This window comes from Suncus etruscus, chromosome 3 (genome assembly GCF_024139225.1).
Source record: "Suncus etruscus isolate mSunEtr1 chromosome 3, mSunEtr1.pri.cur, whole genome shotgun sequence".
NCBI classification, from domain to species: Eukaryota; Metazoa; Chordata; class Mammalia; order Eulipotyphla; family Soricidae; genus Suncus; species Suncus etruscus.
The window spans coordinates 162074255-162089798 of record NC_064850.1 but is presented as its reverse complement, the minus strand read 5'-3'; the positions used below and the strand labels follow the sequence as shown (position 1 = coordinate 162089798).

At 40.2% G+C, this 15544-nt stretch overlaps 1 protein-coding gene across 1 annotated transcript in view; it reads right to left on the bottom strand.

The window, feature by feature from the left end:
• Positions 1-2490: 2490 nt before the first annotated feature.
• ASXL3 (ASXL transcriptional regulator 3) overlaps positions 2491-15544 on the bottom strand; it is a 151558-nt gene continuing 138504 nt past the window's right edge. The window contains exons 12-13 of the mRNA XM_049769721.1: positions 9345-11295; positions 2491-6531 (exon numbers count right to left, since the gene is read on the bottom strand). Of these exons, the coding sequence (XP_049625678.1) occupies positions 2827-6531; positions 9345-11295 (5656 nt within the window). The 3' untranslated portion in view covers positions 2491-2826. The remainder of the gene's footprint in view (positions 6532-9344; positions 11296-15544) is intronic.

Sequence of the window (15544 nt, the reverse complement as noted above, 5' to 3'; positions counted from 1 at the left end):
AAAAATATTTTCATTTTGAAAATGAATTTGCATCAGAATCACAATGTTCTTATTAACATGCCCACTGATCACCTAGATGTCTTTATACATCTCCGGCATATGCATATCATAGAAAAGGAGGTTTGGGAGAAGTTTTTATTCCCTTGCTCCAAAAGTGCTACTTCAGAAAATACATCCTTTTTGACAGAGAAAAGTTACATGTGCGTTTTCTGTTCCACTCCTGCTAAGGATCTCAAGAGTATCCAATTATCAGGATGATGCAACATTAAAATTTGCACATTACACATAAACATGTTTTAAATTCTTTTGCACATATGCAGACACCTGTGAGAACCAGGAAACTAAGAACCCACTAATATAATCCAAATGTACTGATTTTTGTATAAATATTAAATGGATACCTGTAAAGTAGCTGATGCACACTTCTGAATTTTTCTTTCCATATTTTAGATATCAATTTTTCAAATTGTTCAGAGCTATTTTTTACTATATTAATCATATATGGACATTAGAAGTTTTAAATAAGGCAAAAGAAAAGAGCAATAGCACATAAAAATATGCTCTTTGGACTGGAGTAATGGAATTCATACCTGGTCAAAGACTGATTCTTTAAAACTATTATGCGAAAATTCAATTCAAAACATACAGAAGGACACTTTTCTTTATTCCCAGTAGGCAACTTGCAGGTTCCACCACATTTTTTTTTACTATTAATAAGCTCAATAGCACATCAGCCTCAACTGTACCTCAGATACACAGTGCAAAGTTTCAGTAGACTTACTTGTTTTTTTAACACCATGTCAGTTACTGATGTGGTAGTTTTGAATCTGCTGGTGTAGACAGTATCTGACACTGGTAGAGTGGAAACTGAATATTGAAGGAGTTGACATGCAAACATTTGTCGTTTAGAGATACCCCTCTGTAAGACTAGCATATGAACCAAGATTAAATCAGAGCCAAGAAGATCAGAGAGGCACCAAAGACGAAGACACCAAACACAACCTGGTGTAGAGTGAATTAAGGATCCTCTGGGATTTTTGCTGCATTCCTTGGGAAGGGCTGGTTAAGTGCATTGCTAATTTTCTCAGTCATGAATTTTAATGTGAAAACACAGAAGTGACAGCACTGAAGCACCATATCGAGGCCAAAAAAACAGGCCCTACTTTTTCTTTTACTATCTGCAAGTACAGTTAAGAAAAATTAAGTCTCTATCACTTAAAGAAATTTGGCAACATCACTATACGGAGAAAAAACCCATACCAATGGCTGACTACCTTTAAAATGATCATGTTCTGTTTTCCAGGAATGCAATTCCAGTTATTATTTTTTAAGACATATTAAAGGAATGTCAAAAGTGTACACTAAGATGATCCCATGTGAAAATATCTTTCTTACCCTGACTACAAATGATTTTCATTTCATTAAAAAATTTGATAGCCACATCAATCAGTAGATTAATGGCACTCCACATTTTGTGCTCTGTAATCTGAAGTTATATGGATAATGCTGTTTGTTGTCTTGCATCTCACCATTATGTGTATGTGCTTTTGAACTTGCCTTAGGAACAGAGCCTTCTGAATAACAGCTTTTCTGTAGCATGAAGATGGCCAAGGTATACAAAATGAAGGTAAAATACTCAGCACAGACTTCACTGAATAAACACAGGCAATAATGGTAAGATGCAGTATCCCTTTTTGAAAAGGTGCTCCTTTTCACCAAAGATGAAGAATGTACCGAATTCACCTGGGGACTTAGGGGGACGGGTTGGATGGGCATGTCATGTCTCAGTTTTTTAAGGAAAGGCTAGAGTCAATAATGTAAGTACAGAATCTGGAGAAAGAAATTAGAAACATGTCAATATTCATGCCCTATGGAGTTCCTTCAATCATCAGTGACATTTTATGAAACATTTTACCTACCTCTATAAAGTTGGAAGCCAGAACACACTGGTGTCATCAATAAGAACAATGATTTCCCTGCATAATTTTAGAATCTAGTTATTGTACTAGAATGAGTAGACTAGACAAATATTTACATTATGTTGATATACTGATAATGTGCTGGCATACACAATTTTTTGCCTTTAATTTTAGTGCTATTTTTTTCATATTTGCTTTTAAAAGCCTCAGTAGAAGCTCCAAAATCTGCTGAATTTTGTGATTCTGTTGGCAACTCATTTGACCATACAAGTGTCCAAGGGCTCAAAGTAGATACAAAAATGAAGTGGACATTGCCGTTGGAATAATCTGTCAGCTGTGACAGAGCAGAAATGAAGGAGTGACACTATGGGACATGAGGTTCATTAATGGCATACCTACTTTACTGTAACTTTTGTGATCTGAGGAAATATAAGTGGTCATCCATTTAAATAAGATTCATCTCTGCAAACCTGGCTTAATCACCATGGTAAAGGTAGGTCCAGAAAGTGAACTCGAGACCCTCCCTATAATGGTTAACCTACAAAACAATGTGCAACCAACTTGCACACCTGCTTCTCCGGCTTCTATTAAAAATGCTCATTTTCCTATCTACAACTGGATGAATAAAAGATAAATGGGAGTGGTGCTATGTATGTAGAAAGACACATGTTTCAAAGCTGAGAATGGCAACTTTTAGTACATAGGACATGCTGCTAAGCCACTCTGCTCGGGTGCAAGCTCACCTCTCTGAGAAATGCAAGGAAAAAATAATACCCAAAAGGTAATCTGCTCCAAAATAAAATAAATTAGCATGCTATAAACTACTGAGTTATTCAATTATTTTTTGTAATTGACACCACTTGGCCTTGTCTTGTTGAAAAGGGATACTGCACCTTGCATTCTGCTCTTATCGTACAACCAGACAAGCTACACATAGTTTTGAAGGACCTATGCAGTCGTCATGGCAGAAGGCTCCACAGCCTTTGCACACAATCATGGCTTTCAGCCGGCAAGAGCATTTCAGTTCCAATTCATCTGCATTGCTGCTGTCGGCGAAGTTCTGAACGGGCATCTGAGCGTTCTGACCAGGCAGGCCCGTGGCAGAGCTGGAGCCACTTCCCAACATCCCAATGGACTTTTCAATTGCAGATGCTGCCCTTTTGAAGCTCGTGCTACCGAAGTGTATTGTTGGGTAACTTCCACAAAGCTGCTGTTGTTGCTGCACCTGCATTTTTTGAGCAGTTAATTGGGGAAAAGGCTTTTGTGGCTCAGAAAGCAAATAGGAAGAGAAATCTGCATTTTTTAGCGCAAATGCTTTTAACTGTTCTTTCATTTCATTCTGGTCATAGGAAACTTGTTTCATGCCCAGTTCACAGCTGCTGCTTAAACCTTCCTCAAAAGAAAGAGGTTCCGATTTTATATTGCTACATATGCCCGTGGACTGTGGCCAACTAAGTCTCTTAGTGGTTTCCATGGTAACTGGCGCTTGTTTCTGGTCGGATGGGACTTCTGTGTTGGGAAGAGGTGGAGGTAGTGGAGGTGGTGGGGCAGGAGGTGGGGGCAGAGCCAAGGGTGGAGGGGGAGGTGGGGGCGGGGGCGGGGGATGCACGAGGGCTTTGCTGGGCATCGCGTGTGCAGTCCCTCCCACGTCATCACCGTCTTTGATGGGCATACTGGGAGACAGCATGGTAGTGAGCCTTAGCTGGTGAGGAGCCGAAGAAAGACTAACATCGCCCAACGCCTTTTGTTCAAGATGCCTATTGAAGGCAAACGCATTACAAGCCACTGGGGGCTTGGCAGAGGCTTGCAACAGAGCTGTAGAGGGAATGGGGCCCCTGGCAGCCATGGGCATTTGGTAAAACTGCTGTCTGTGGGAGGTGCCAGCATCGGGATGGAAACCACCATTCTTGTCAATGTGGAAGAGACTCTGCTGGAAGCTACAGGAGGGGAGCAGACGCTTTTGCTGTTTGACCTCGGGGCTGTGGACAATTCTGTTCTGCATGGGGTGCTTGCTTAGCCACTCTTGTTTAAATGGCTGGCTGTGCCCGAGCTGATTTAGGCCAGTGTTGACACAAGGCACCCCTTTAATATCTGGCTCCACCAGCAGCTTCCCCGGCTCACATTTAACTTGGGTGTGCTCCCCCACAGTTCTGGCTACCCTCTTTTTGGGGTGGTTTTCTCGCTTTCTCATGGGTAGTGGGGCAAGGGTCCCTGCCAAGTAGCCCTTGCCTTCTGGATTTGGAGAGCTGGACGGCATTTCCACAATGTTTCTCTCTGGTGTTATTTTCCCCACTGAGGTAGTTTGAAGAGGCAGAGGAAGCCTATTAATTTCGAGCTTAGCTCCCAACCTGGGTTGGGGCAATACTTTTTCCAAAGGCAGGTTGCCCTGTAATAACTGGGTCACCAGCGGGTTGTTAGCCTCTACAGATGACAGGCGGCAGCTCGAGCTCCCTGTGCTGGGGACTCTTTTCAGGTTGTCTGTAGTCAAGGAAATCGCCTCTTCCATGGCACCAGAAGTGGGTGGCGCCTTCATGCTCTGTGTCTGCTGCACACTAGGGGCAGCCTCAGGGGCGGGAGGGGGAAGTTCAGGGCCAGGGAAAGTTTCAGTGTCCATTCGAAAGCCCTTATCCACTTCATGAGGTTCTGATTTCACAGGGAGAGGGACATGTGTTAGGAGATTCCTGGAGTGAAGTTCAGGTATGTGTGAGTAGCTGGCGTGTTCGGTTTTGATCGTCTTCGGGCAGCTCTGCTCTAGATAGTCTTTCTGTTTACTTGCAACCGAGTGACTCAAAGGGGGTTGCTCTGTGTTTCTCATCCCATCCTCATTCCAGCAAATCCGGTTGCCTGGGACATACTGATTGTTACAGGGAGTGTCATTTTCGCTTTTGAATGGGACTGGGCCCCTTGCCTGATCGGCAAAGCTATTGCTAGGCATCGTCCCCTCCTTTAATGGATCTGGAACCATCAGGGGTCCTTCTCGGAGACCCGCACAGGCGGCCTGCGTAGTTTTACACTCTTGCTTCGTGGAGGCGGCTACCAAGTTAGAACTGTGATCTACAGCTTCATTAGCAACTGGCTCAGGCCTGCTAATGACAGACACTTGAGGACGTGTCACAGGCTGGGCCGACTTTTCTGTTCTCACCAATCTGCTCTGGAGGTCCAGGCTGGCTTCTGCACTTTCAATGGAGACAGTGAGAGACAGGGTGGAGGTGAGCGTGGTGCTGTGATCAACAATAACTTTACATGGGATCGATCGATTGATGGCTGTGGGCACAAAGCCTCCTGGAGGGGGCAGGGGTTTACGAGAATCGGGCCTGTTTTGAGGTCCTGAAGGTTTGTCCAAACTTTCACCACTTAACTTGGAAGGGCTGTCATACGAGTTGACTGTCAGCATGCTTCCGGTGAACATTGCCATGGGGGAGCATGTCACCAGAGCATCCGTGATGGCTGCTGAGTCCCTGCAGCTGAGCGTTGCTCTCACAGTAGAGCCCCCAGTCCCTGTGACCTGCTCCTCATTCCCCTGCACAGAGACCTTTTCAGAAGGAAATCGGCTGCTGATGCCTGTTGGGGGAATCAAGACAGAGCTAGTGGAGAGGTGGTTTGTCAAGCTCTTTGCAATGGAGGGAGTTGGCACAGATGCATACTGGCTGGAGACTAAGTTACTAGCAGTACTGCTTGCTATCAGCAACTGCTTGTCCTCAATGGAGTGTGACACACTGGAGCCCTCTGTCGCGGTGGGAATGGATGAGCTCTCAAGACATTTTGGTATAACGGCTATGCATGGAGTGTCGGTCCCCTGGATAGTTTTCAACATGCTTAGATTACAAGCAGAAATTGTAGTGTTTGCACTGTCAACAGACATTAGAACAGAGGACTTCTCCACAGAACTCACAAAGGGATGTTCTTTAATGGCTCCTGACATAGCAGTGCTGCAAACAGACACAGGGACAGAATTTTTATTAAAAAGCACGGGCACACTGCTATTTTCAGAAGAGGTAGATGCGACCATTTCCTCGGCTAAATGAGACATGGGTATATTTTCATCGGAACTATGCACAGATAAGTCAGAGGCAGTTTCTGCAAGTTTTGTTGGGTTAAGAGGCGGCTGTAATAAAGTGGTGGTGTCGCGGAGGTGAGCAGACTTGTTGCTAGGAGATCTGCAGTTTGGATTGACAATAATGACACCAGTTGAGCCTTCGATCTTTGTTTCAGGAGGAGAAGCTATTTCTAAGGTCAGCGACCCTTCCTTTGAGCTGAGGGGAGGCAATCTGGACTCTTTAGTGTTCTGAAAGAGGTGGGCTCTGGCTTGATGCTTTGCAAAGAGCTTGGCCTTTGTCTGCTCTTTGATGTGTGCCAGGGTTCTTGCCTTTACACCTTCTCCTGGGCTCCCCATGGCACTGGACACAATGCTGGCTGCAGCAGCTACAGCTGCTGCTGCTGCAGCTTCTCGCTGTGCCCTGGCTTGCTGGGCTCGGGCCTTGATATCTGCGAGGGTCCTGGCTCCTGTGTTCCTCCCAGCGCTGACTGATGGACTAGGAGATGCTCGTGACTCGGGTTTTGAGGTGGGTTGGCTCTTGATAATAAATGGTGGCCCAATTTTGGAAAGCTGGATCTACAGGATGAAAAGAATAGAAGGAGAGAGCATTTAACATATTAACCTGTGGAAAAAGGCATATGGGACATGATAATGCCAGTTTCCAGGGAAAGAAGTGGTATTCTCTTATCCTATGGCCTAAACTTCTTAGATCCCTGGAAGTGCCTTTCTACTCAACAATATAGAGAGGAGAGCTAAAATTTTAAGATCTGGTTTTAATTCCTGAAAAGTATCAATCTGTGCCTATGTTTAGCATGGAAATTAAGTATCTTCACATGCTTTATATAGAAAAAGAAACACAATTCAAGCTTCTTAAAATGAGGCTTCCTGAGAAGACCCTGAGATAGTAGTCTTAAATTATCTGTAAAGTAGGGATCTTAATTCTGCTGACATTACTGATCTCTAAAAAAGTACTGGCCAATGACTTGCTTTCTCTGGGGACCCACATTCTCTAATTTAACTCAAAGAACTTTGTTATCCCAGAAAATTCCCCTGAATAATGTGCCTCAGTTTCTTTAATAACATTCTTCTGGCATAAACTATAGTTTTTATGTACTCCCACATCACCCAACTCCTGCCTAGCAGACATAAAGAAAGTACACAATTAAGTTTGGAAATCCAACTTGTAAAAGAAGCCACATTTATGTTGACATTTTTCATTACAGACATGTTATAAAGAAGGGGTTAAAAAGATATCTCTGAGAGAGTATTCTGCTTTCTCAGAAGATCTTATTATTCTATTTCCAAGAAAGCTAGGACAATCTTTGTTTCCTGCCTCTGAAATGAAGTCAGCACTGACCACCTCTTTTGATACTGATAATCTGTAATTTGATAAATGTTGTGAATATGCCAGTCCAACTGTTCATCTACTTAAACCAGTAAGAATAAATCAACAAATTTATGTTGATTAAAAACCATCATCCCATCACAATCCCTGATTTGCTTAAATACCAAAGTCATAGAATTATAGAAGTACAGGCCCAGGAACTTAGCAAGTGGAGTAATACTTTTGGATATTAGCAGATAGAATTATCTGCCTGAGCTAGTGCATATCTCATTTTCAAATTGCTGTCACATGTTTCTTAAAAGTTCTTAAAAAATGAGTTTATGGTAGAACATTAATTTTTTATTTAAATACTTTGTCTAAAAAGATAGAAATTATTGAAAAACTAGACATGTACTTAAATGAGAGTTCAAGGTCAAATAAACATAAAATATAAGAGTATCTAGCTTTTTTTTTGTTTTATTTATTTTTTATTTTTTTTGGTTTTTGGGCCACACCTGGCGGTGCTCAGGAGTTACTCCTGGCTGTCTACTCAGAAATAGCTCCTGGCAGGCACGGGGACCATATGGGACACCGGGATTCGAACCAACCACCTTTGATCCTGGATCGGCTGCTTGCAAGGCAAATGCCGCTGTGCTATCTCTCCGGGCCCCGATTATCTAGCTTTTTAAAATAAAGTATAATGGACTTTAAATATTAGCTTTGGACATAAAATTATAATAGTATGTTTAAAATTTTTCTCAATAAAATTCATGCAACAGTTTTTATTTCCATTACTTCAGAAATTAAAATGCACTGCATAAGTTTATAACTAAACCTTTCTGTCCATCTTTCACATTTTTATAATCTTAATAGAGATTTCTTTAGAACACTTGACAATACTCAGGGATTACTTCTGGCTTTGTATTTAGGAACCATCTTTGCTGATCTCAGGGGACCCAATGGGATATCAGGACCACTGGGTTCAAGTCAAGTGCCCTACATACAGTACTATTATTCTGGCCCCTTCAATTTTTTTTCTTGAACAGTTATTTTTTCATTTTAGCTTAATTTATATTTACTTAGGCAGAATTTTCATAAAAGATTTATTTTCTGAAATTGAAAATCCAAGATAAAGATAAAATGACAATGTTTGTGTATAAAGACTTATTATTGTGAAATTAAGTATGTTCTTTGCTATTTTACAAACATAATTATAAACATAATTTAAGGTTTACAAAGAAATTTTAGTGACCTAGTCATTATGTGTTTAATGATGTTCTTTCTATAAACCATGTCCTCTATGATAGTAATTAATGGTGTTCAGTGATTCTTGGAAAATAAAGAGAGAGCAAGTACCTTTCTTCATCTTTCTAAAGTCTGCTACCAACTTCTGAATGCTACTTTCCTTACTCTCACTGAACTTTTATGGGGCATTGAATTATCTTGAAAACTTCCCAAAGTCTAGTTAGATCTTTCTTATAACTTTGAATACTTCAAAGATGGCTGTCCCTCCTCAATTGCTCTTTAAATTCGGAGGTTGGGCCAAGTGACAGTACAGTTGGTAGGGCACTTGCCTTGTATATGACCAATTCAGGTTCAATTCCCAGCATCCTATGTGGTTCCCCGAGTTTGCAGAATTAGAAGTAACCCATGAACACTTCTGGGGTTACCAAAGAAAAAAATCCTGAAGTTAACATATATATGTAATATGTATAAATACATATACATATATAGTACTGGGATTATTAAACAATAAATTGGTATATAAAACCTAGGAGGAGGGGCCGAAGCGATGAAACAGTGGGTAGGGCACTTGCCTTGCATGCGCTTGACCTGAGTTCGGTCACCGGCATCCCACATAGCCCCCTGAGCATGCCAGGAAGGTGTCCTGAGCAAAGCTAGGAATAGCCCCTGAGCATGGCCGGGTGTGGTTAAAAAAAGACAAAAAACAAAACAAAACAAAACAAAACAAACCCTAGGAGGAGAAAAGTCTGAATTATTTGAAAGTTTACATGGGGAAACCTAAGAAACTATAATTTTCTTTCGTGTGTGTTTCCTACCATACCTTGAGAGGTGGAACTCTAGGTTCTTCTCTTGCAGGCAGTTCTTTTTCAGGTGGGCTGCCAGATGATATGTTCCGGGCTGAGGAGTCATCTTCTATCCTTGCCCTTTTTTCCTTACAGATTCCAAAGCTATGTTGCTCTGCAGTTTTCCTTTTTGATATCTCTGATTCTCTGCTTTCATTTCTTATGCTGTCAGGTGACTTGGAAGGCTCTGACAATTTGGAATTATGGGAGGCTTCCATTCGATTCTGTGAGCTCCCTTGCTTATGTGCTTTATTTCGAGAGCCCTCTAGGAGTGCAGTCTTCTCCACTGGTGAGGCATATGGCTTGTCCTGCAATTTAGCTAATGTAAGTTCATTTCCTTTACTTTCTGTCTCCTCAGAAAAGACAGATAATTCCAATGTTGAGGAAACTCCTTTCTTGTCTGTCCTTTGTAAAACATTATGACTTTTAACTTGGATCATTTCTGTTGACGGAAGCTCGGAAATGGAAGCTGGGTAGGGCTTCTCAACTTCAACATTTGACTTACAAGACTGCTGGTTTGAGGTCTTACTGTGTAAGTCTTCAACTGGAAATGGTTTAGGAGCAGTTGAAGAAGATCCCATTAGGATGATTTCAGGAGCACTTGACAGGATCTTCTGCTGAGAGAGAAGGCTTTCCCCCAGGGGCCTGACAGAAGTAGAAGCTTCCTGTTTCTGTGGGGAGACTGGTTCTTCAGACATGGAAGGTGACTTTTGGGGTTGATGTCTTTCATTCATGGAAGAATTAGAAATTGGAGATGCTTCTACAGGAAGTGGCAAAGTGGACACAAAAGTGGTCTCAGAAGTGAGAAGCATGGAAGACACTGAAGAAGTTTCTGAGGTCAAAGGTAAATCAGACATGGGTGATGTTTCTGATGGTAAAGGTACATTGGATACTGGAGATGCTTCGGATGTTAAGGGTAAATTGGATATCAAAGAAGCTTCTGATATTTCTGGTGAAGTGGATATTGGAGACACTTCTGACATCAAAGATGCATGAAGGTTTTCGTCAGTAGGATTTCTCTGCTTATGTTTTTCTGTATTTTCAGTGCTGGAAACTTCAGAACAAAATGTCATCTCAAGGGAGGCTGGAGTACAGGATTCTTCTGAAGTAGATTGTATTTCCCCACCCGGGGATGCCAGACTGGTGCAGATACCCTCTGGGCTCTGAGAAGAAAAAGACGTTTCTGAGATGCAAGCATTTTCAGAAAGCTGCTCATCAGGGTCACTTTGGAGTTCCATATCAACAGCGATTCCTTCACTTGGAAACTGGTCTTCCAAAGATGATCCTACTTTTATTTTTAGAGGATTAGTCTCTATTGCAGATTCTGATTCCTTTTGTTCTGTGTCACTTACATGAGTTACAGATAAGGTGGCAGGAATGATAGACTCACAGATTTCAAGCTGATCAATAACGACTGACATTTCTTCCTGAGGAGCTTCTGATTTTTCTTCCACCTTAACTTCAATATGAGGCAAAGTTTCTAGAACATCATTCATCATAACACAAGATTCCAAATTATCTTCAGGAGGTGCTACTGGAGGGTCTTCCTGAGAGTTAGCTGGACTTTCAGACTCCTCAGAAAACTCAGTTATTGTCTTATGATTTTCATCCTGGCATTCACAGATACTAGTCTCTACCTCTTCTGCAATTTCCTCTTGAATCACAGATTCTTCCGGGATTAAGATATCCTCGGATTCTGATTCTGCCATTACATCTTTTCTTCCATCAGCCATTGGATGAAGTGTAGCACAGTAATCAGGCTCCGAAGGAATTGGATTCTTTGTGCATTTTGATTGTTTTTCTTCCAAGGGTTTCTCTGCAGAAAGCCCTGAAAGGCCAGAGGTCCCACAGGAAGAACTACTACTTTCAGCTCCATCATTGTTTGTTCCAGAAATGAGCTTTACTGCTTCCTCTTTTGACATGCCCAACCTGAAATTAGAAATAGTAAAAATCAGTGTTTAAGCAAAAGACATTACATTTCATGTAATATCTTATAAATGTAATATTCCTTAAAAGCAGATGTATTGAATTTACAGTCACTAAGTAACATACTTAATTTACATAAACTAGTTTAGAATGACTTACTAGTTCTACTCCTTTTTTGTAATCAAACCAACTGGTTAAGGAAAGTATACATGAAAAAAAAAAAGGATGGGCTTCTATTCTGTAATGTGAGTGACAAGAAAATTATATACTACAAATGATTAGTGAGTATAAACAGTAAAACCAAAGAATGCATAATGTATTAAAAATAAATGAAAAGGCACAGGAATGTCTTTAAACCGGAATATTAAAAGGTCTCCTGAGAATACATATAACCAAATATTGAAGATCAGTGGAAGAGGAGTATGTGGCAAAGTCTCAAATTAAATGATTTAAGTAAGTTACTCATTCTTTAAAACCAATATAAAATGTCACCCAATTACCTTATTTTACTTTTAGCCACACCCACTGATGCTCAGAAATTAGTTGTGCTTGGGGAATCATATGGGATGCCAGTGGGTGAACCCAAGATAGCCATATGCAAGGCAAGCACCTTACTCATTCTGACGCCATCTCCTTATTTTAATATCAAAATGTCTACTCTAGGACAATATGAAAATTTCATTAAAGAATAACAATACATACTAACGAAAGACTTTATCCCAGGCTCCATCCTAGGAGCAACATAATGACCAAGACCATCAATTACAGAAGATGGATTAAAACGACACTGAAGAAGCAGAACTCCTAGAACCACAAAGAAAGACTCCATCATAAGCTCCATTCCTTGAGCTGCACAGTCACCAAGATCTCTAGATACAGAGGTCTTATTTTACCATCCAAGACGAAGCAGAAGTCTTCCAAACACCACAAAAGCACCGAGGCGAGAGTAAATGATCATGCAAGGAGTCTACAGTTAATCCCATGACAGTATACTTCAGGGGTGGAGAAACCCTGTAACTCCTAGGCCAAGGGAATTCCCTCTATAATATCCCCAATACTTAATGTGCCTATGCAGGGGGGGGGGGGGAAACACAAAATATTCATTTTTCCACACATTTATTTGTTGATTGATCAATTTTTTGACGTCTTTATTTTGGTATAGATATTGAAGTTGATATCTCCAATTTTATTTTACTTTATTTCATTTTATTTTATCTTATCTTTCTCTTTCCTTTTGCATTCTGGCATGATTTGATTTCAGAACCGAGACTATTGTGTGGTGCTTGTCTTTATTGCTGTAGTGCTCACTGGATAATTTGATATTTCTTTCTGTATTGTTGTGGTGTTTCAATTACCTTTTTCATGTCCTCTCTCAAACTGAGGTTGAAAGCCTCTAGACTGTCTCCGCCCATTTTCAAAGGATTTGACTTCTTTTATTTATTTATTTTTTCTTATTTTGTACTCCATTCTATTGCTTTTCTTTCCTTCAAACAAAACCACATAACTCGATTTATCTAGCTCCACCTCTTAAATAAAGGAGGAAACAAGGGAGGGTACCAGGACCAAACAGATATATGACCACTAATAGTAAGCTAGACAAAGAGGGGCCCACCTACTCTAGCAGCCTGGGGGGTTGCAGAAAGGGAACTGGGATGGGGGGAGGACAAATTTGGTGATGGGTATTCCCCTGATTCAATGTTAATATGTACCTAAAATACTACTGTGAAAGATATGTAAGCCATTATGATCACAATAAAAATTAAAAAAAAAGAATAACAATACATATTTTAAGTCACTAAAGTTTTTCAGTTTATTCTACTAGATCACATTTGAGCAAGACAAGAATTTTAAATGCTCCAGGCACATGTCTCTTTTTTCCCCACTGGAGCAGGGACCTAAGATAGGTGGGGCCAGATGTGGTACATATAGCAGTGCTGGAGTTGGGAGGGGGCCAGAGGATACAAAGGATAGAACCCAGGAACTCACATCTGCAAAAAAATGTGCTCAATCATTTGGCCTATGCCTCTGACCTACAAATCTTACACTAAAGATATTCCATGAGTCCCACCAGGAGGAATATCTAAGTACAGAGTCATAAATAAGTCCTGAGGACATCTGGTGTGGCCCTCAAACAAAAACAAAACAAAAATACCTATCAAATTTCAATGTCAACCTTTAAACCCTGTTTAAGTCACATGAAATAACTGACTTCCTTTCTCCAAATGTACCATGCCTTCTTTCTTGTGATCTTGTTTGATTTATTCCCTTCCTTCCTTCTGCGTCAGTACACTTCCTAAACAACCTTCCAGACCCAAATCAATTATCTTTTCATTCTAGAATTCCAAAGGCCATTTCAGGAACTCCCCTAGTTTTCACACTGAGATATGCCTCTACTTCTCAGGGTCTTTCTTTCCATAAATTTCAATTTATTCTATTTTACTCTTTCCTTTCAGTTTTCAAAATATGTTGGGATACAAAAAAAATGCAAAATATGTATTTGTTCAATAGAAAAAATAGTAAAGAACATAAAAATTAATCCAGAATAATGATCAGTTCACCAGGCAAAGTTAGAGTACAGGAAACTATATTGTATAAAGAGATCTTGTACTCAGTAAAATATGGTTACTGAAAAGAGAGAAGTAAGGGAATGGAAGAAATAGGTAGAGAGGTCATTTTGACAATGTGATGGCATTGATGCTTTAAAGGTGGGTGATGTTGTGATGGTGTACTCCCAAATTATTGTTCTGTAAACAATAATAAATCAATAAAATGTAATTTAAAAAGATAAGGTGAGCCATTATTTTCTACCATATCAAAGTTACAAAATTAGCATCAGATGGTAGAGAAATAAATATGCTGTTTTGAGGGCCAGAGAGAGTACAGAAGTTAAATTGTTTGTCTTGCTTATGATGACACTTGTTCAATCCCTCATACCAGATGAGTCACTAGGAGTGACCTCAAAGCATAGAACCATGAGATGTGCACTGGCTTTGCTGGGTTTGGTACAGCATTGTACATCTTATTCCCCCAAAGAGAATCATACTGTTCTGAATGTTATTGTATCACAGTATTAATAATTATAAAGAGAAGCAGAAGAAAGATAATTTGAGAGGAAGAAATATTTGAGTGAAAGTAATACACTGAAAGTTTGAATGAAGGAAGACATTAGTGACATATAGCTTAACCTTTCCCTTAAATTAAATCCTCAAAATGAAAGGGAAATAAAACTGTATAACCTTTTTGAGTAGTTGATCATTACCTTCTTTACTAAAATCTAAGCTCTGAAAAGAAGAGATGCAAAGACATTGTCTTATATTAATTAGACTATTCTTTCAACTTTCCTTAATATGAATTCTAACAGCAATTTATAATTATGCTATACTTAGAAGAGCAGGAAAACTACATCAATTTAAAGCAAAACAACTAGGCAGAAATAAGTCTCCTTAAAGCTAAAACAAGGAGAGCAACACTGATACCTAGCTTAGATACAAAAAATACTGAGTGTTCTATACAAAAAGAACATACTCACTGGCAGTCAGATTTCTGTTAGCTTGCTAATAATGATAACTATTAAATATGCATGTGTATTTATCTATTACATAAAATAGCATTCTATAAAACATGCCTGTGCTATTATTCCTTTCATGAAAGAAGATTTAAAATGCCATAATGTACAGGTGCAGTGGTGGGCAACCTTTTTTCTTTCAACTGAGCCAAATCTCGCCAAAACCATGATTGAAATTTATTTTGAGAGCCACATTTTTAAAACCGAAAATACATAGGATGGTACACTGTTTTAGTTTCAATAAGTTTTTATTGAGAATATTCTGCATGCAAGTATCCACCTAGGTCGGGAGGATACAAATAACACAACCAATAAAAACTTTAGAAAGATATTATTTATCTATAATGTTAAATTCTGTAAAATTTGCCTTACAATGTAGAGAAAATTACATCCTGACAATGACTGACAAAGTCCAACAGTAATGTGAACATTGGCCTTGGTTCTGATCAGAACTGTGTGGAGCCGGGCGCACTGACAGGCTAGGAGCAGAGGCCTGACTCCTGGAGCCGCCGCCCGGCGCACAGAAGAGCCGCATTCAAAAGTGGAAAGAGCCGCATGTGGCTCGCAAGCTGCGGCTTGCCGACCACGGCACAGGTGGAAGGGGCTTACAATGTACTGGTCACTGTGCAAGAGAAAATCCTAACTTCTGAAACCTCTACCCACTTTTATGATCCTGATTTAGCCTGG